This window comes from Leuresthes tenuis, unplaced genomic scaffold (genome assembly GCF_036924035.1).
Source record: "Leuresthes tenuis unplaced genomic scaffold, fLeuTen1.0.hap1 SCAF_23, whole genome shotgun sequence".
NCBI lineage: Eukaryota > Metazoa > Chordata > Actinopteri > Atheriniformes > Atherinopsidae > Leuresthes > Leuresthes tenuis.
Genome location: NW_027325377.1, coordinates 3,201,698 through 3,223,486, shown reverse-complemented (window position 1 = coordinate 3,223,486; position 21,789 = coordinate 3,201,698). Strand labels below are relative to the sequence as shown.

The window sequence follows — 21,789 nt, the reverse complement described above, 5'->3', positions numbered from 1 at the left end:
GCCGAAACCGTTTTATCCAACGAGATGTAAATAAATGAGTGTTGCTGCCAAACACGTCCCAATAAAAGCGACTTTTCTGGGTTTTCTTCATCACTTTCACCAACAAACCAAATAAAATATATCTTTTTTTCTTTTTTATTATGAAATAGTGCTACAATGTACATTGCATTTTTCTCCTGACTGTCCACTGTCTGATGATGTGTTTTCTGATTCGTAATGCTGGAAAATTCTGGTAAAAATGATAAATATTTTCAGTTTTTTTGTCAAAGAGGTGCGACGACGCAGGGCGAAATAACTATCCATCGCGATCTGATCCTGTGTTAAAATCTGGTTCTTCTTAAAAGCTTCCCTAGACAAAAATATTCAATTCTTAAGACTGAGTAGAAACAAGAATCACTCGATCAGATGGACAGTTATTTACAGTGCTGGTCTCTGTGTATTGTCCTGTGCTGTCTGTGCTTGTAACAGACCAACCAAAATAACTCATGGAGGAGAAGTGGGAATAAAACAAAAAAGAAAATGAGGTAAGGAACGAACGTAAATCTGAAAAAAAGTTAAAATGAGAAAGTCTATCAGAGATGTGGACAGGAGCAAGGTCATCCTCTCCTGCACCGAGTCCTTACGGGCCAGATTCATTTGAGTGTGCTGAGGTGGGAAAACCTAGAGGGTTGATGACTGGTGAGCCAGGAGGGCCAATGGCAGGCAGGCAGCAGGAGGGGGAGCCAATCAGAAGGCCTGCTGGGCAGGATTGTAGTTGAAGGTGGAGGGAACATGAGGTCGCTCTTCTAGTTTGTCGTACTCCAGATGAAACTCCTGAAAACGAGGGAGGAGGAGTGATTATTTGCCGACTCCACACTGAGCTCATCTTATGCTGTGTTTTAACTGCTGATAAGCAAAAAAAGACTGAAGCTGTGTTCACCATAAAGCTTCCAACAGGAGAAACAACGAAGAAACAAGCAGCCAATCATCAAGAAATCGACCAACCAATGTGTCAATGAAAAGCTGCTCTTCACATACGTTTCAGTCAGGCTGAAAAAATCTCAATCTTTGCTTCAAAGACGGTATTTACATTTTATCAAAGCTGTTTTTCACACTTTCTGTCAATAATTAGTTGCTGTGTGGATAAATTAAAGGAGAGAAATGACTTCCATGGAGGTTAAAGTTTTACTGTCCTCATCATCAACACATGTTGAAGACGGTCGAATTTACAGGATTCATGAAGGACACTTTGTTTGAAAATGTAACTTAAGGCGAGACACGGCAGGCAAAAAAAAGAGATTTTTCATGCAGTTTTTAGATTTTGGGCCAGTCTACTCCGTCGATATGTGTTCTTTCAACCTGCTATAAAGAAAACTTTGAAAACATTCATTAAAATGTTTATTTTTATATATTTTTTTCGTTGTAAAGCTCTGACTCTCCTGCACAGTGTGTAATGCAAGTAATGTCACTTCCTTTCTATCAGTAACCAATCAGGGATGTCTAAAGGCGGATTTATAGCTAATGACGAAATCTCATTGGCTACTGCTCCCTTCTGCTAACGTGATTCGCTGAGACGCATCACGTGGTACACTCTGACACTTCCGTGTTTAGCTTTCGCGGAATCTCCGAAAATGCCCAAAACACGGCAACTTTTAAAGAAAAGAAAGCAACAATTGCCCTTTGCAAGATGCAATAAAAGAGAATATATTAGATTAGCTGATGAACCATCGCAAAGCAGCACATCTGACCGTAAACTGCCGTTAGGAAACCGAGTTAATGACACAGTGCATGTGCGACACAGCAGTGGCCGATCGAACATGTGCACGTCTCAATGAATTGATACGCGATCTTGTATTGTATTGAGCTTGTATTCTACATTATTATTCTATATTAATAATATTCTATATTATTATTACGGAGGGCCTCGACATTTATTCTGTTTTTGAGCCATTGTTTCCAATACAAATGTATTAAATTCCCTTATTTAAATCTTTAAATGCAGTTTTATTTTTCCAGAATCAATATCTCAGCCTATGTAGCACCTACTCAAACCAAACTTTCCAGTTATACACTTAGCGGTATTCCAAAGATATTTACAGAAGGATTTCTTAATAAACCATTCCTGGCCTGATTTATGTGACATTATAGTAAAAAAAAGATGGCGAAAACTTGTGTTTTTAAGGCTATTGACCATATATTTTGATTTCTTAGGTAACGAAAGCAGATATCCTAAAATCCTTCTGTAATTTTCTTTTCATCTGGTGTGTAAACAAAATGAAAAAAGAATTTTGCACCTGGCTTTATCATATGTTCAGCTCTTTCAACCAGAAATATATGCAAATTTGCGCACATTTAATGAGATAATGCCTCATTTGCATAATTAAACGTACAAATTTAAAAAACTTGTAATACATTTTTTTTCCATACTTGTGTAAGTAATCAACTGAGGAAGTTTCATGGTGATATCTATTATTTTAAAATGTTACCCTATACACCTGTAGTGTCTCGCCTTAATGCATTTCATGAGACAAAATCCAGAAATTCAGCAGAAAACATCCATTAAAAGCAGTTTTTCTAAAAAAAAGTTAGCTGGTCAACTTTAGTGATTTTCATCAACAGGAATTATTTTGTAAGTTCAGGGTGTACAAACTTTTTCTGAGCTAAAGGAGCTATCAGAGAGCCTGGATTCGCTTCGTACCCAGATATTTTTCTGGAGTTTCAGATGGGATGTAGAAGCCGGCAGACTGACAGTGCGACTGTCAGGTGAAACCTGAAGTGGGCACAAAGTGAATATCTCTTCAATGGAAAGTAAAACGATCAGCCGACACATTACCTGCAGTCAGAAACCTGTTAGTTGGACAAAGCAGCGAGTTCACATCTGCACTGTTCCAGAATAACGAGGAAATAATCGGCTCAATCAAAGAGAAATTCAGTTCACCGATGACTCCAACACCAGCAGAGCAGGACCCACAACAACAAAAACATATAGGGCCTATTGTATCGGTGGTTTCCGCGGTAACGGGATGCACAGTCTGCAGATTGTCTCAGGCCAGGCCCGTTAACCTCGGTGTCCTGCGTTTGTTTCAGAAACTGCAGCTGTAGAAACTGATGTGTCTAAATTCTAAGAGTCCAGTGAAACGATCGATTTTCTCTCTGACGTTTATCTACCAGCTGCGTCTCCTGGCCAAAGTTAAAATGTTTTTAAGCCGTCACAACCTTGAGAAAGCCATCTATGCCCTAATAAGGTTAGACTACTGCAATGGACTTTATGTCTCCCAGACTTCTCTCAGTCGCCTTCAACTGGTGCAAAATGCTGCTTTTAACCAACACTGACAGACCTGTCCACATCACTCCTGTTCTTAACTCCCTTCACTGGCTTCCTGTCCTTTTTATAGAACTGATTTTAACCTTTTAATGTTTGTTTTTAAAGCTCTTAACGGCCTCACCCCATCGTATTTATCTGAGCTTTTAACTGTCTGTAACCCTGGCAGAACTCTGAGGTCAACAAATCAACTTTTGTTGGAAGTGTTCGGGTCAAAATAAAAGCCCTGGGGTGCCCCCAGGCTCTGGAATAAGCCCCCCCCGAGATGCATCTTATTTCTGACCTGGGCCTCTGTAAATCTGGGCTAAAAACCTACTTATTTAGATGGCTTTTAATACCCAGTAGTATGGTGACACTTTTATATTATCTTATTCAATTTTGCTGTATTTTATTGCGTTTCCTGTTATTTTATTGTTTTGTACTTATTCTTTTCTTTATTTATTATCTTCTGTAAAGCACTTTGGATACACCTAAATGGATTGTTGTAAAGGGCTGTAGAAATAAAGTACATTTACATTTTACCAGGAACACAATCAGTGACAGGATGGAGCGATTTAACCTGGAACTCTTCACTCTAAGACGGTCTCAGTGTGCAGCTCACGCCTCAGCTGCTGGCTCCAGATCTGTGCATTACCTTCATCCTCCTGCTCTGTCAGTCCCAATTTCATCCAACTAATCAGATATTTGAGCAAATATGTGCAGCAAAGTGCAGACACCATAAGCGTGCGTGTGTTTTTTACCTTGGCCACCTTCCTCCAGTTGAGACAATCGAAGAAGTAGTAGGTCCCTCTTTCGTAGGCGTTGGTCTTCAGCGTGGGCTCCATTCCTGGAGCCCGGGTGATCCAAACCCGCTCCTCTTTATGGTACCTCCAGTCCCTGTTAAACCTGCAGACACGCAGACACGTTAACTCCGAAAAGCTCTAAAGCAACGTCAGCAGATCACTCATTAACTATTGTGTGGTTGAAGAAAGTAAAAATACTGGTAAAGAAACAAATATGAGGAGGATGAATAAATCATTCTTACAGTTCTACTGCTGCCAGCAGTTGTAGTAGGTCTCCTCCATTCATGTAGTAAAGATAAAACAGCAGATCTTCACCATATCGAGATAACTTGATGGCTGCTAACTGTAGACATAAAAAAAACTGACGTGAGATCAACATGACCGACACAAACGGGCCCGTTTTCAGAACTGCTCAGTTCATTTAACAAAGGATTAACAGAGGGTTGTTTCAGGTTCATACCTTGTCCCTTATGTGGATGTTGGTTAAATACTCTGAGGGAACATGGAAGTCTGCAGAGGAGAAGAAAAACGCAGCTGAGAAGGCTAAATCTGAGTGATTTCTCTACAGTGGAATAAAAAAAAAAGAAGTTGTGCATGCAAATGACTGCAGTGATGCGTTTTGGCCACACGGGGGCAGAAGAGCTCCACAATAGAGCGACAGACGGAAAGCTCCAAATCAGTTTGAGGGAGAAATGAGCTGCGAACATGTTGCAACCAGGCAGGCAGGCAGAGCCCCAGCCTGAGGCTGAGGCCTTGTGGAAGAACTTTACTGTGCAATAACAGGACAGGTGTTCACTGAACTCAGGCCCTCTTATGAATGTGCTGGAGCTCACTCGGGAAACACTGGCTCCAGCATCAGTTTCAAGGCTAAACGAAGGTTGGATTTCTCAGCTCTTCACAGTATCGTCCTGTTCTCCAACGCTGCCTGAGACTGAGGTTGGGGTTCATGTCCCCTGAGTGTCCTCCTCATCAGGAGGCTCCAGCTGCTACTCACAGGGTTCTTCTACAGCCTTTCATTAAAACCCCTTTAGCTCTCAGTTCAAACCTTCTCTGCGGCGCCTCTAAGACATTCTCCACAGCTATTTTTCTTAATCTTAGACGTTAGCACACATGCTACTAGTTGGTGGAACAACTTGAAAGTGAAGCTGTTGCAGCAGCAGAAGGATTTTCTGGTCTCTGATCTGTCACAATGAGTGGGTTTGAGCAAATAAGGCTAGTTTGTAAAGCAGCTACTCAGCTTCAGTCCTGTGCAAGAGGGTTTGTGATAACATGATACTGTCCTGATCCAGTCCTCATTTCTTTCCTGTAACCTTTAAAGTGTCCTGATCCAGTCCTCATTTCTTTCCTGTAACCTTTAAAGTGTCCTGATCAACAGTTCTGCAGCTTTCTGAAACCTTTAAAGTGTCCTGATCAACAGTTCTGCAGCTTTCTGTAACCTTTAAAGTGTCCTGATCAACAGTTCTGCAGCTTTCTGTAACCTTTAAAGTGTCCTGATCAACAGTTCTGCAGCTTTATGAAACCTTTAAAGTGTCCTGATCAACAGTTCTGCAGCTTTCTGTAACCTTTAAAGTGTCCTGATCAACAGTTCTGCAGCTTTCTGTAACCTTTAAAGTGTCCTGATCAACAGTTCTGCAGCTTTCTGTAACCTTTAAAGTGTCCTGATCAACAGTTCTGCAGCTTTCTGAAACCTTTAAAGTGTCCTGATCAATAGTTCTGCAGCTTTCTGAAACCTTTAAAGTGTCCTGATCAACAGTTCTGCAGCTTTCTGTAACCTTTAAAGTGTCCTGATCAACAGTTCTGCAGCTTTCTGAAACCTTTAAAGTGTCCTGATCAACAGTTCTGCAGCTTTCTGAAACCTTTAAAGTGTCCTGATCAACAGTTCTGCAGCTTTCTGTAACCTTTAAAGTGTCCTGATCAACAGTTCTGCAGCTTTCTGTAACCTTTAAAGTGTCCTGATCAACAGTTCTGCAGCTTTCTATAACATTTAAAGTGTCCTGATCAACAGTTCTGCAGCTTTCTATAACCTTTAAAGTGTCCTGATCAACAGTTCTGCAGCTTTCTGAAACCTTTAAAGTGTCCTGATCAACAGTTCTGCAGCTTTCTGAGACCTTTAAAGTGTCCTGATCAATAGTTCTGCAGCTTTCTGAAACCTTTAAAGTGTCCTGATCAACAGTTCTGCAGCTTTCTGAGACCTTTAAAGTGTCCTGATCAATAGTTCTGCAGCTTTCTGTAACCTTTAAAGTGTCCTGATCAATAGTTCTGCAGCTTTCTGAAACCTTTAAAGTGTCCTGATCAATAGTTCTGCAGCTTTCTGAAACCTTTAAAGTGTCCTGATCAATAGTTCTGCAGCTTTCTGTAACCTTTAAAGTGTCCTGATCAACAGTTCTGCAGCTTTCTGAAACCTTTAAAGTGTCCTGATCAATAGTTCTGCAGCTTTCTGTAACCTTTAAAGTGTCCTGATCAATAGTTCTGCAGCTTTCTGAAACCTTTAAAGTGTCCTGATCAATAGTTCTGCAGCTTTCTGAAACCTTTAAAGTGTCCTGATCAACAGTTCTGCAGCTTTCTGAAGCTCTTTCAGAGTTTTTCTTTGGACATTTTCTGCTTTTTCACTCATTTTCAGTCCTTGTACCCGATGTGTTTTTTCTCTGTTAAGCCACTTAACTCTGACCTATGAGTCATTAAAGCAGAAAAAAGGCTCCCAACTCAAGGGATGAACCAGTGTTGTATCGACACATAACAAAAGAGCTTTGGGATGTCCTTCAAGAAGCCTGGAGAACTATTCCTGAAGACTCCTTAAAGAAATGACAGAAAGCTTGTCTCAGAGGGTTCAGGCTGTGTTGGAGAATAAAGGAGCTCAGACCAGATATTCACTTTAAAGCTGCTGAGAACTGATAAAAAACTGTTTCTGCCTCAGATTCTGCGTTTACAATAAATCCCAATGAGGGCCGGATCAGGACTTGTGAACAGAGCTGTGGATTTCTTTTTTAAAATCAGTGCTTTGTGTGCAGGATGAGTGAGAAAACAGTGTTTTAATACCTATGCTTGTGTATCAGTTGAGAACATTGCAGTTTAGTGGCGTTTACTTCAGGAATCAGTAATTCAAATTCAAAATGATCACACATTTAGTGTCAAACTCACCGATGTCCTGCGGCCGACACGGAGCCGACGCCCAGGGAGACGAAAACTTAGGATAGAGATTCCTGACAAAGAGACAGAAAGAACCACGTTTCCGTTCACACTCTCATTCTGATGGGAAAAGCTTGCACCAGGTGTGAGAAAACTGAAATGATTCAACAACAGAAACCACTGCCAGGCTTCACTCAGTTTTTATAACAAGCACTTTCATTTCTCATCTTAGAAAACTTGTGACAGGAAGCAAAGTTTGTTTTGTTTGCTTTGGTTTTCACACACTGCAGATTCCCTTTAATAATTGAGAGTCCAGCTGAGCTGAGCCAATAGTAACAGGTGACCTGAGGGTCCTGAAGACCACTGATTGGTCAGAGGAATCATCAGAAAGATGTCATATTTATCCAGAAATCTGCTCTGGTGTTTTCACATGCCGCCACTGACAATCACAGGGTTCCTACAGGTTTCTTCAAGTCAAATTCAAGGCTTTTTAAGACCATTTATATAAAAACTTAATACCTATTTCACAGACCTACCGGCAAAGAATTATTTTTTTACATTTGTACATTTATTTCTCAAACAGATGTTAAAATGTGGACAAAAAAAAGTTTCAGCAGGCCACACAAAAGTTTGAGTAACACAGTTCGGTTCTTTTTCTAACATTGGTTACATCAGCTAGCTACTTATTCCATGCTGGGAATATGGGGAGTAGAAAGAGTCCTGAACAACTGAATCCACACCAACGATGAAAATGAAACTTTCATCGTTGGTCTGGACCCAAAAGCTGTGCGCAGATCCACTCGAGTTGCGGTCGCTAGCTGGCTAACGTTAGCTGCTTCAGGCACATTAACAGCTAGCTGGCTAACGTTAGCTACTTCAGGCACATTAACAGCTAGCTGGCTAACGTTAGCTGCTTCAGGCACATTAACAGCTAGCTGGCTAACGTTAGCTACTTCAGGCACATTAACAGCTAGCTGGCTAACGTTAGCTACTTCAGGCACATTAACAGCTAGCTGGCTAACGTTAGCTGCTTCAGGCACATTAACAGCTAGATGGCTAACGTTAGCGGGTTGAAATACTGATGGAAGGAGTTTGATTCTTCCCTTTGGTTGACTTGATGTGCTTGGACGACTTGGCATGAGACTCTAAAGCCTTCAGCCCATGGTACCAAGCTGAATGTTGTTTTTTTTTGCATACAGTGCAAAAAGCCTGGAATACATTGTTGTCCACCACTCTTTATTCAGACTACGTTATTTAATCAAAATAATAGTGGTTGACAAACGAAACTTTTGAGGAGAATGCGATACGGAGAAGTTACATATCGCACAAGTTTTAAGACCCATAAATTAAAAATTCAAGACATTTTCAAGTCTTTTTAAGGTATTATTTCCAAATGCATAAATTCAATGCTTTTAAGACTTTTGAAGACCTCGCGGGAACCCTGAATCAGCTAAACCCCGCGCACACTGATGGGGAACCAACTGCAGTGGGAAGCAAAGTAACCTGGAACTAAAACTGAGATGTCCCAAGCAGAAAAAAGGCCTGAGGAGAGGCTTTTACCTGGTTGTAGCAGCTGTTTCTGACTGAAACTGACACTAAACACTGACAGCTATAGAAGGAAAGCACCTACATCACTGCTCAAGCGCCCCCTAGTGGCAAAATATTCAACATGGTTGCTGCCACTAGTCCTGGGAACGGTGTATAACTGATATCTAAATGCACCTCACTTCTACCTGAAGGCATATGAAAGCCTGACTTCCGGTCATAAGTCAGAGAGGGATCAGGTGCAGGGATCAGGTGCAGGTCTTTGGCCTATAAATATATATAAAGGATGCTAAATAGCCTCTATGTTGGCTGGTTTTTCACATTTTTTAATATCTAACAAACTGGATAATAAGGAACCAAAGCAAATCCATATAAAAACATGGATTCCAGCTGTCATTATGACCTGCACTGATCCATTTACTCTCTCTTCTACTTAATTTTTGTAAAATCTCCCATTTCAGACCTGAAATTGGTGTTTTTTCACCAATCATCGAGTCTTTTTGCCACTCGGTGAGTGTAATTACATCTCCAATGATGTCGTGTGCATTCCCTTTATTCTGCCGGATTGTTTGTATCATCTATTGAAGCACAAGTGAGAAATATTCTCAGATTTCAGCCTCTAAATGTTGAGGAGTTCTTGTTTGAGACATGACTTGTGAACAGAATGTTTCTGGGTTTAAACGACGTCACTTTGAGCTCCAGGAGCTTTTAGATGCAGTTTCAACTGTGTCCAGAAATACTTCAGAGTAGAAACAATTGAGTGAATCGTAGAATAAAATCTTGGACGATTATTTTACAATGAAAACTGTGAATAAAATAGCAGAAGGAATGAAAATGAGCCGGTATCTCAGTATTTTAAACAGGTTTTTGTTCCCACCACCTGACTCTACACAATGTGTGTGTGTGTGTGTGTGTGTGTGTGTGTGTGTGTGTGCGTGTGCTCGTCATACTCTGGCGAGTTGAGGTTGAGGCCGAGCGTCGTGAGGTCAGATCCTAACGCCAGGTGAACCATGCCAGGGTCCGTCTCCGCCGCTCGGATAAACGTCAACAAGCCAATCATTCCAAACTGGTCTGTTACCATGCCGACGGGGATGTTGGTCACACGCCCTGAAACGCACAGAAACCTTGGTTACGGCTGTCCTCGCGCACGCCTCAGTTTTATGAGCGCTTCGGCACCAGATTCAGGACAGATACGGACCTTTGATTGAAAGGACTTTTAAACAAAACTGTGTTTCCAATGATTTTCTACTGTAGAAGCAAAAAAAAAAAACCAACCAAATACTCAGTTGAAGACTGTTTCAAACCTAATTTATGCAAAAACTGGGTCAGAACCATGTGAACAGTGTTTCTCTCACCATCAGGAAGCACCTGAATCCCTTTCTTCTGCTGGTTGTTGTTGCTGGGGGCGGAGCTCTTATCACCGGGGAACTTTGGACCATCTGAGCTGGAGGTGGACTTTCCTGATGAATTCAGATTCTGATGGACAAAAACGGCTAAATGTGAAGGACTGAATCAAAAAGTGGAGGGTTAAGAGGACTTAATCTTACCGTTTTGCTGTCTTCGTTGGTGCTGGTGGGGTCTTTCGTCTGGTAGTTTGGCCCGGGGAGAGCTGGGAAGTCTTCGTTATGGATGGAGAAGTCCTGCGACTGCTCATTGGACGGCTTGGTTACCATGCCAACTGGGAAAACGAACCAACAACAACATGAAACACCAAAACACATCAGCAGGATGAAAAGTGATTCAGTGTATACAGCTGGGACTGAAGATCTCAGGAAATGAGAACAAACATTGTTCTAAAACCTTTTAATCACGTCGGAGGTCTGAACTGAGGCCATCACAGTTGTTTTGAGATGCATTTGCTTCGCTGTGACACAAACATCGAGTTCACAAGTGCTGGGAAAGCCTGACATTCATAAAGCTGCAGCACGAAACAGTCCTGACCAAAACATTTAGCAGTTTCACTCACTAAAGAATAATGTGACACATTTCTATCAATATCCTGAAGAAGAAGAATAAGCATTTCCTGCATTTTTTCGTCTTTTATTGGCAAAAGAAACATCTGACTTGGGGAAATTCTTCTTTCAGCATATTAAATATGAGATTCATTATGGCCTCATCAATGCCTGGAGTTTGTGGGCTTCTGTTTGTTCCTGGATTAAGATCCGGGGAGTTCCCAGGCAACAGATCCAAAACTTCAATGTGGTGATCACTAAGCCACTTTTGCCTGGTGCAGAACTTCCTGCCAGTCTCCTGCTGTCCAAGTTCTGGCACTTTCTGCAGAAATTCAGTCAGAAGTGGCTCCTTTGCTGCTGTTCTCGACCTACTGCTGCAACCTGATTGCATTTGGAGTGCTTGGTTGACACTCTTTCACACCCTGAAGCCTTTTCCACTGCAACAGAACCTTCATCGTTAAAGTTTCTAATGATCTGGCCCACAGGTTTAGCAGCTATTTCCTTGCATCAAAGGCCATTTCTGTGCAAAGCTGTGACGTTTGTGCAGGTTTAGAAGTGCTGACGGAGGAAGACTCACTATGAGTTTACGGTTTAATTTCACTGAAAGCGGTCCAAAGTTTGTTAAAAACTAGGATTTTGTCATAAAGTTAACAGTAATATAGCAGTTTTGTAGAATTTAGAAAGATGCTATTGGAACGTCTGCAGTTGTTGAAACACAAATCACTGCCAACACTTTTGCTCGGTACTGTTCAATAAAGTGTAAGTGGGAGAAATGTGAGCAGATAAACGTGACAAATAACCTGCTTTCTTCTCAGAGGAAACGCAGTTCTCATTTCCTGATACCAACCACAACAAAATGAAAATAAAAAGAGGTAGCAGACCTGTTCAGGCTCAGCAGGTTTCTACAGTTTTACTGAGAGAAACACTAAAAATAAATAACAATCAGTGTTTCACGGAGGGATTTCCACACAGGCACTCTACTGGGACCCCTTCATCCACACGCCCCCCTGCAGCACAGCTCATTCACTCCGGTAAGAACGTCCATCTTACTCAAAGTCGTCGTTCACGTCGTCAAAATCTGATAAATATCCTGCCATGTTGCACAAAACTATCAGCAGCAAACTCTGTGTGAAGTTAGCCGACTGTCACAGAGCACGGAGTGAATAAACTGTGCTGCAGGGGGGCGTGTGGATGAAGTGGTCCCAGTAGAGTGCCTGTGTAGAAATCCCTCCGTTAGCTCTCCTATAGCTGCAAGTAGCCACATAACAGCAGCTATGAGCTAACAGAGCTATAGCACACGTTCATTCATTCATTCTTCTTAAAGTATTGGTGAAATAAAGACAGATAATGCCTTATTTAGAGGCTGCATCCTCTAAGCCCCGTTCTCTCCGTTATATGGATCTCCAGTTATCTAAATATCTTCTGAAGGACGCCGACTTTCACCAAACTGTTCTCAGTGAGCAGATGAACGTATTTCATGCCAGAAATAAGGTTGAAAAATACCGGAGTTTCCCTTTAACTGGGTATAGAAAATGGATGGATGAGGTTGTTTGTATGTACATATGCAGATGTTGTGTTACCGTAGGGCGCCCGACCGGCCAGCGGGTTGAGCAGTGGGGTGGGATTCGAGCCTCCGTCCCTCCGACTCCGGTCAGCTAACGCTGGGAAGTCCGATAGGTCCAACCCCGTCACATTCTCACTGCCGTCTGGAAGCGCAAACGAGAAGAGAAGGTATGTAAGGATGCGTTTCTGTTAGATTTCTGACACAATTCAACCATCGGTGAGCGTTAGTTTGGTTTTACCTGTGCCGTTAAAGATGTTGTTGGATAGGGAGTTGTTCATGTTGAAGCCTGGATTCCTGTTCACCCCAAACCCTGACATACTGACACACAAACACAGAACAGACTCAGCAGAGAGCTCACAGACGCTCGGAGTCACCGATCATAGTACTTTACATGTTACTCAGCCGTTAAAGATTCATTTAAGAGTCTTAGATGGACAGAACTGTTATCAGGAAGACTGAGAAGCTCTTGTACATTTACAACCAGCACAAATGAGAACTGTAAAGGAGTCCCGTGATGTAAGAACAGAAAGCTGCCAGCAGCCTGATGCACAACGGCCACCAGGTGATGCCCCAGGTGTTCCCCATAAGACTCTAACCAGCTGCATCATGGCTCATGAAGGACTTGAGCCATTTTTAAGCTGTTCTGCCTCTTCCTGCTGTTTGTCGCCGAAAGGCAACAGCAGGAAGTTGGCAACGATGCCTTTTTCCCCACAAATAACGTGTGAAAAGGGTTAAAAGTTGGTGCTCCTTTAAGTTGCTCCTGCTGCCTCTAACCTCCTCTGTGGGAGATATCAGGGCTCAGCTGTTTAAGCTACTTTAAGCTACTTTAATGGTGATTCTGTCAGCTGTGGTTATAAAATCGGGACAGTTTCTCTGCCGCAGCAGTGCAGAACGACAGCCTTCAGGCTAAATGCTCTTCATGGTAACTGGGCTCCATCACTTTCACTTTTAAAACTCAAAGCAGAGCAGATGTGAGACACTAAAGAAGTTCACCTCCTGAAACTCAAAGCAGGAAGCAGTCGTGTCTGACCGGCTCACACTGGTGTTATATTGCATTTCATGTCAGCAGGAGCACAACATGTCACTGTAAAAGCTACGATGCTTTAATGGTGCATTTGATTTATTCTCTTTGAGTTCACGGCTTTAACAGAAAACCTGTGAATACACTAAATGGAATTTAACACCTTTTCCAGGTTAAAAACATTCTACTTTATCAGAAACATTTACAATTCTCAGTCCATTATGGACAAGAGTCATTGTTAAACATGTTTCCCAGCTTCCTGTAACTCTTCCAGTCGTAGCTCACAGACTAAAGTACCGTCACCGTGTTCAAGAGCCACAAATAAGAGGATCTGAGGAGCTTTCAGAGGAAATTCAACTCTTTGTTTTATTACTGAAACGCTGAGTTCGACTGTAGTGTTTCTGAACATCAGCCCAGTTTACACCGCTGTAATTAAAAAAAAAAAGGTTAATTATTCATTTAGTTTATGAAAAAAAACACAAAGGATGTTTATCAGAAATTAAATGATGATTATTTGGGTCTGTTCGGTGAATATTTAGAGCAGGAATCAATGTCTTCTCATTTGTAAGTCGCTTTGGATAAAAAGCTAAACATCTTCTCTAAAGTAGCTTAAACATGTCGGCGGTGGACCACAGAGTGACAGGAAACATTTTGTTTTGAATGGTGTTTTTCCCCCCTCTTTTCCCTCTTTTCTGTCTTCTCAAACCCCAGCTGGTCCAGGCGGATGGACACCCTTCCTGGTTCTGGTTCTGCCAGAGGTTTCTTCCTGGTTCTGCCAGAGGTTTCTTCCTGGTTCTGCCAGAGGTTTCTTCCTGGTTCTGGTTCTGCCAGAGGTTTCTTCCTGGTTCTGGTTCTGCCAGAGGTTTCTTCCTGGTTCTGGTTCTGGTTCTGTCAGAGGTTTCTTCCTGAGTCTGGTTCTGCCAGAGGTTTCCTCCTGGTTCTGGTTCTGCCAGAGGTTTCTTCCTGGTTCTGGTTCTGCCAGAGGTTTCTTCCTGGTTCTGGGTCTGCCAGAGGTTTCTTCCTGAGTCTGGTTCTGCCAGAGGTTTCTTCCTGGTTCTGGTTCTGCCAGAGGTTTCTTCCTGGTTCTGGTTCTGCCAGAGGTTTCTTCCTGGTTCTGGGTCTGCCAGAGGTTTCTTCCTGAGTCTGGTTCTGCCAGAGGTTTCTTCCTGGTTCTGGTTCTGTCAGAGGTTTCTTCCTGGTTCTGGTTCTGCCAGAGGTTTCTTCCTGTTAAAGGGAGTCGTTCCTTTCCACAGTCCCTCAGGCTCAGGACGGGAGATTGGACTGAAGACAAGTTTCGGTCCAATCTGTTGGTTTCCTTAGCTAGGATATTATTTTTGAATTGGCTCCATATGAATTAATTGGATTATGATTACAATGAATTGAATTCCAATTGGCTTGAATTGGACTTTATTACTTAAGTGCCTTGAGATGACAATTGTTGTAATCTGGCGCTTTATAAATAAAGTTTAATTGAATTGAAACACGAGTAAACATCCACTAAAGCCTGTGTTACCTGTTGATGGTGAACGGCTGCCGTGCCTGCTGCTGTTTGGGCATGCCGATGATGCTGGGAGACGACCGGCTTGGACTCCCCATGCTGCCGCTCCTCCCTCCTCCACCGCCGCCCCTCTCTCCCCCGACTCCCATCCCGCTCGTCTGCCCCGTCGGGCCGCCCACCTGCTGGTTGTGGTTCAGCACGCTGCGGCTGCTCATGGGCAGGATGCCCCTGCACGGACACACAGATGATGCACATGAAGATGCAGAGAAAGTGGACTCTGAGGTTGTGTGTGACGACTTTGCTCAGATCGAGAAAACAAAAGTGGGCGTTCTGATCTATAGACTATGGAAAAGACATCAAGATGCAGATCCATCAGCCTACATGAAACATATCTTTATATAAACTGTGCAAATGTTTCATGGTGGAAGGAGTACGTCTTTTCCTTTTCTAACCCAGCTGCTCATTCCACATGTTATTGTCCTACTTTTGGGACACGACTATAAGAGGAGGATCTAAATAATCCTTTGCTTTGAGACACAAACCAATCAACAGTTTAAAGTGCTGAGCAAAGTCAGAGGTACGAAACAGGAGGACGAGAACAGGCTCGCCAACACTTAAGCTTCACGAGTTAAAAATTCGTGAGAAAATATTCTGAAATCACTCTTGTAAAATTGAGTTGTTTTGCCCCCAAAAATGTGCAAAAATGAGACTAAAAGGGTTGCAGCTGCACTGATTACAGAAGATTTCAGGTAAAACAAGGTCAAAATGAGTCTTTTTGAGTTAGTTTGTAGTTTTTATGAAGGTGTTTGTAAGGCTGGAGACAGAAATAAACCAGCACATGAAACCCTGTCTGTAAACTCTCAGGACAGGCTCCAACGTCGGTTTACCTGCTCGGTGAGGGCGGTGTGTGCATGGTGCCAGAGTTGGGAGTGCTGGCATGACTGGACAGCTGGCTGGCAGACTGGTTCAGCCCGCTTCGACTTAACTGAGGTGCAGCGCTGCTGTTCATCGCCCGCATGGGAAACCCCAGAGCGCCTGCAGGTGGACACAGAGAGAAAGGTTGGACACGTTCAAGCCAACAGAAAGCAGGACTGTTGTTATGAATCCATCTGTTAGTGCAGCCTGAAGCTCGTCTGCATTCACAGATGCATGAGAATGTGGAGGGGAGAGACGTAGAGTCATTCATGGAGGTCCGGTGCTGCTTTGCCAACACTGGTTGGTCTTTTTTACGATTTGATCCAGAACCGAAACAAATAAATGTACACTTCACCTTTCATTAGAGTTAATTTTACAGGGCCGGTAAAAATAAAATCACATCCAGTACACAGAGAAGTGGCTCCCGCAGGGTGTAACATGAAGGCTAAGTGTGACTACATCAACCTGAAAGCTTCGGCTTATTTAACAGGATGCTTCCTGGTTTGTAACAGACACATTTGGGAGATCCTCTGCAGATGCTCTGCAGATGCTGCTGTCTGTGATCAGAGGATCAGTTTAACTGCTCAGACGAGGCCACTTTCTTTGTTTTCTCCTAAACTGACCTCAAGGCAGGGAAATGTGAGAGAAGACCAGGAGGCCAGTGTCAAGATAACCTTCTATCTTCTATCTTCCAAACGTCTAAAACTGAAGCCTTGTCTGTTAACATTCGTCTCACCTGAACCTCTGACGTTTACTCTGTGTGTCAGAGTTGGAAAAAGAATAGAAACTGTGCAGATAACGCAGCTGATGTCGTGCTGTTTTATGAACTATCAATCTTAACTCCTCACGTTAGGTTTCTCTCTCTCCTAACTGCAGACAGACTCATCTCTGCAGAGCTCAGCGGTGAGAAAGGTGTGTTAACATGACAGTTAGCACACCCTGAACTCCTGATCCGAGGTACTTACTCTGTGGGCCATATAAGCTGGCTCCCAGCTGTGACAGCTGACCCGTTGAGGAGGCAGAGGAAGACGCCAGCATCTGAGCACACAGTAAAACAAATATCCATCAGCCATCGCTTTAGCTCGCTGATATCTACAAAAGATTTATTTTCTCTCATAATATAAGCCAGTTTTGCCAAATGTTCAAATACTCGGTCACAATGAAAAGCAGCCGACAGTTCTTGACTTTGATTTAGATCCAAAGCAACACTTCAGCGCATAAATATCAGATAGAAAAATAATCAGACAGGAATTCACATTTTCCTGTGGAGCTTTTGTTTTTAGCTCATAAATAACCTCATGAGACCCATCTTGATGTTGTGATGTAACATCTGAATGTCACATGACTGCATCACCAAGTAACAGAGCTACAAAAACTCTTTGTTTAGCATCTTTTGCTTCTTTTAACTATTTTTTTTTTTTAATTACAAAAGTAATTTAAGACTTTATTAGAATAGATGTTAAGATGACCTCTGGTCACATAATGCACCGACAGCTTACCTCTTTGTCAGCTCGGTGAGGAGGGAACATGGACTGTTGGCTGTAGTACAGGCTGGCGTCGTCCGCATAGTCGCTCTCTATCCCTCCCTCCATAAACTTCTTCCGGTTAGCACCAAACATACCGCGTGTCACCTGATAAACAAGACAAAGGAAACCATCAGGGCGAGCTGAATCAACACCGTCACACCTGGAGCATATGATGGCCTTAATCTTTACCAACCCTAAACTCATGTAGACTTCATCACCAAATTCTGATGCAAAAACTAAATTTTCATCCTCAACATGAATTAAAACTTACTTAAGATTAACACAAATATTACTTTTATTTGTTATTTGTTGCAAATACACCTAGAATTAGAGCCAGATGTTGTCTAACTGGAGATCTGATAGAGCCAGAAAGTATTTGCAGGTAAATGAGAGGAAGTAGAGATGCCAAAGATATGATCTGAAACTGTTTCCACTGCGCTGCTTTTTTACACGTCATCATTCTTACTATCAGCTTCATCGATAAAAGTCTTTGTTAGTATATACTTGAAGACATTTCAGGGAGTAAACTACAGTTAGAGACTAAATTCAGCACAAATTAACCTGCAAAATCTATCTCAAATTGGAAATTCAGATAAGGATCACATCACTGAAAACATATTGGAACGTGGCACCAGGTCACACCAGGACCACCATCCAGTTTTTGCAGAATGATGCTTTAGCCGTCCCGGTGCTGCTTCTTGTTTCATTATCATGTCCAAAGCACATACAGGTACAACTAAAATGATCCAATTCAAGCATTTACTTGTTCTACAGAAATTAACCAGCAAAAACACAGAAATATGAGTCAAATTTTAGGGTTCCTGCCTATAAAATGTCTAGTTTTCCCCATTATAAATCTTTGATTATAACAAAATTGTTTTGTTTTTTTCCCTGTTTGTGGTTCTTGTTAAAGCTGTGGGTCTAACAATAATTCTGCAAAATAATTAATATGATAATAATTTGTAGGCTTGCACCACAGAATCTGGTTGATCATCAACCAAATTGCTAATGATCCAATGGTTTCTGAAATAAAAAAGGTAAGTTCATGCCCATCAAAATGTGACCAAAAAGCTTGACTTAAGTTTGCACATCATAACATCACATATGCACACTGAAATTACAGCAAAACAACCTTTCGAAGCATGATACGGTTCAAAAGCATGCTGATTCCCATTGCTTTAGCAACATTTATGTTCATAGTTGCTTTTGTTTACTACATGAAGTCAGAAACACAGAGTAGCAGAAAACACCATGAAGCCAACTAAACAACGGCTAATCTTAAACGTTTGCAATAGTAGTGCAAAACGTGTGAAGTTGCTTACTGAGTGCATCGAGTTAGAAAACATTTTAAACTTTCATTGTAATTTGTGAATACGAGCCGAGTGCTTCAAAAGTCCGGTTTGGTTTGAAAGCAGCGCCGAAGGTGCAGCAGTGTGCCACAAGGCTAATTGTAGCCATGCAAGCTAATGCTAGCGCTAGGTGAAGAGTAATTCTAATATTATACTAACCAGATAGTTTCCTATAAGTATTTACACATAGACTGGTTCTGTGATTGGTCTGTTTGTGGGTTTCGACTACCCAATACTCAATAACTGTTTTAATCTGTTAGCTGTAAACTGTCAGGAGTAACAGCTAGCCGACTAGCTTATCAGCTAAAAGCTACTTCAATAGAATATGATGGGCAGTTAGCATGAGAGCTAACACTCTCATCAGCGCGGCCTAGGAGCTTTGTACCCCGTTTAACGTCAATTAGCACGCGGATAACGTTGGGTTCTGTCCGGTCCGGTGGACATATACCCAGGGAGGGAACACACAAGCGGGGAGGTGTGTTGGTGTTCGGGTATGGGCCTGCTGTGCCTCCGTCGAGTAGTTCCCCAAAACAACAACAAAAAGCACTGAGATCGACTGCTGGCTTCCAGGTCCTTTTTTACCGACTTCCCTTCAGAACGTGGTTCCACGGTAGCAACCACACGGACTGTAATTAATCCACATGAGATTATGTGTGGTAACAGCAGAAAATATATATAATTGATTTTTAAAAAAGGAGCTCACCGCATCAATCTGTCTTCCCCGCTACAATCCAAGATGGCCGACATCTGTTTGCCAATCAGTGAGGATGCTGGGATGCAGCGCTGACCTCTGACCCCTGATCCCCATCACTTCACTGCCAAGTATCTGCTTCTTTATCACTTTGCAATGGCAATATGTTTATGTTCTGAAGTTTGAATATGTAAAATCAGGTGTATCCTTCAGTACATCAAACAGTATTTCGTGTTGTTTATCGAGTAGCTGGAAAGGTGTCATCCAGGCGCTCCTCTGTAATCACTATGAGAAACTGTCATCCACATGAACTGAGCTCCTCTGTAAAATTATGGTATTCTTTGACTTTTTATTTTCTTTAAAACACATGTTAGTGAAAATCTGTGAAAAGTACACAAAATGCAGATGAGAATATGTGTTAGATTGTGGTAAAAATGCATTCTCCGCAGTCAGGTAAAATAAAAAATACGTTTCTTTTTGTTCGAAGGTTTAATGAAGAAAAGCATGATGAAACTCTTCTGGTCCTTACTAAGTCTTAAAATGAGGCAAAAACAACATTGTACAACCAACACGTGACATATTTGACTGTGTCATTATTTACTGAACAAAAACTGAGACAAAACACAGAAGCAGTGTGTGAAAAACTAAGTGAACCCCTGATCCAACAGCTTCAGCAGCAGTGAGCTGCAGTAATGGTTTCCTGTGGGACGTTATCAGTCTCTCTCATGGTTCTGGAGGAATCTCGGCCACTCTTCTCTCCAGCGTTGCTTCAGCTCATTGAGGTTTGCAGCATTGGTTTCTGCACAGCTCTCTTAAGGTCCCACCACAGCATTTCAGTCAGGCTGAGGTCTGGACTCTGACTGGACCATTGCAACACCTTGATTCTTTTCTTTTTCACACATTCTGCTGTAGATCTGCTGCTGTGTTTGGGATCTTTGTCCTGTTGATGAGCCAGTTTCAGCCCAGCTTTAGCTGTGGGACAGATGGCCTCACATCTGACTCTAGAATACTTTGGTATCCAGAGGAGTTCATGGTGGACTCAATGACTGCAAGGTGCCCAGGTCCTGTGGCTGCAGAACCAGCCCAGATCATCAGCCCTCCACCACCGTGCCTGACAGCTGGTATGAGGTGTTTGTGCTGATATGCTGTGTTTGGTTTCCTCCAAACGTGCTGCTGTGCATTAGGACCAAACATCTCCACTTTGCTCTGGTCTGTCCAAAGGACATTGTTCCAGAAGTCTTGAGCTTTGTTCAGATGCAGCTTTGCAAACCTAAGCTGTGCTGCCATGTTCTTTTTAGAGAGAAGAGGCTTTCTCCTGCAGCCCTTCCAAACAAGCCATCCTTGTTCAGTCTTTTTCTAACTGTGCTGTCATGACCTTTAACCTTTAACATGCTAACTGAGGCCTGGAGAGTCTGAGATGTAGCTCTGGGCTTCTTCACCTTGGGGTGAACTTGCTGGGACATCCACTCCTGGGAAGATTGACAGCTGTCCTGAATGTTTTCCATTTGTGAATAATCTTTCTAGTTAATTTGGTTCATTTACTGGTATTTACCAATGTTTTGCTGCCAGTAACCCAACCAGGTCTTGCTCTGTCTCTTGTACTCTCATTCTAAGAGAAAGAAACTGCTTTTTTGAAGGTTGCCAGACTTGTTGATGATCATTTCATTATTTAAAGATGCCACGTAAAGTGATTATTGGCATACAGTGGGAGGTATTTGTTCTAAAAGAAAAATATTTCTAATAGTCATAGTTCAAAAATATGTTTACAAAATGTCTTAAAAGTATATATCAACCAGTCACATTAAGATTGATTTCTGGTCACAAAACAAGAGATGACAACCTCCCAGAGGAATTTAAATCTACCGTTTTATGATTCTTACTCTCATAAAAACACAAATATTGTTTTACTCTCAAATTCCAAAATACTTTTAAATGTTTTGCTAAATGACTATCATTGAGTTTGACTGGACGCTTTCACCCACAGTGGTCTTTTCATTCAGTGTATCAATTTATGTTTGGAATAAATTTTAAACGTAAGCAATTTACAGAAAATATACATTGAAAATTTTCCTTTGAGGGGGGGACACATCAGATTGTTGTGGTTTTATTATTTTATTTTGATAGATAACAAATATTTGAAGTAGAAACGCACCAAGATGTACAGGAACAGTTCCTCTTTTGGTGATTAATTAAATAATAAAAACAGAAATTAATCTAGATCTAAATCACCCCTAGTATGGCTGTAATAAAACTGTAGACGTTTTTTGGATGTGCTGTTTATGACATGAAAAATGATCGGTGGTAATGTCTTGTTTCGAAAACGAAAGCCACTGAAAACCGGAAGTTACGCAGAATATGTAGAGCATTTACATACTCTTTTCTGATTGGACAGCTGTGCTGAAGCTCAACGTAACCAATGAGCGACCAGCATGACGCGCTCAGTCTCCATATAAATTAAAAGGAGTCAACTGTAGATGGGTACTTGGATTGTTAATACCTGAAACCTAACTATAAACATT

General features: G+C 42.0%; 1 protein-coding gene across 3 annotated transcripts; it reads right to left on the bottom strand.

The window, feature by feature from the left end:
* Window positions 1-119: 119 nt before the first annotated feature.
* Window positions 120-19,377, bottom strand: LOC140282674 (CCR4-NOT transcription complex subunit 2-like). Of its 3 annotated transcripts, none has more exons than XM_072377199.1 (16): window positions 19,283-19,377; window positions 17,204-17,335; window positions 16,670-16,742; window positions 15,677-15,824; window positions 14,805-15,017; window positions 12,509-12,588; window positions 12,287-12,412; window positions 10,302-10,432; window positions 10,110-10,230; window positions 9,705-9,861; window positions 7,222-7,283; window positions 4,544-4,593; window positions 4,326-4,426; window positions 4,042-4,186; window positions 2,630-2,749; window positions 120-813 (listed from the first exon to the last, which is right to left on the bottom strand). In XM_072377199.1, exons 2-16 carry the CDS (start codon window positions 17,321-17,323, stop codon window positions 727-729), a joined length of 1,734 nt encoding a protein of 577 aa, XP_072233300.1. In that variant the 5' UTR covers window positions 17,324-17,335; window positions 19,283-19,377; the 3' UTR covers window positions 120-726. The 3 variants fall into 3 exon arrangements, with proteins under 3 accessions (XP_072233300.1, XP_072233301.1, XP_072233302.1); XM_072377200.1 differs by having other exon boundaries at window positions 2,678-2,749; XM_072377201.1 differs by lacking the exon at window positions 2,630-2,749 and having other exon boundaries at window positions 19,283-19,376.
* Window positions 19,378-21,789: the final 2,412 nt, after the last annotated feature.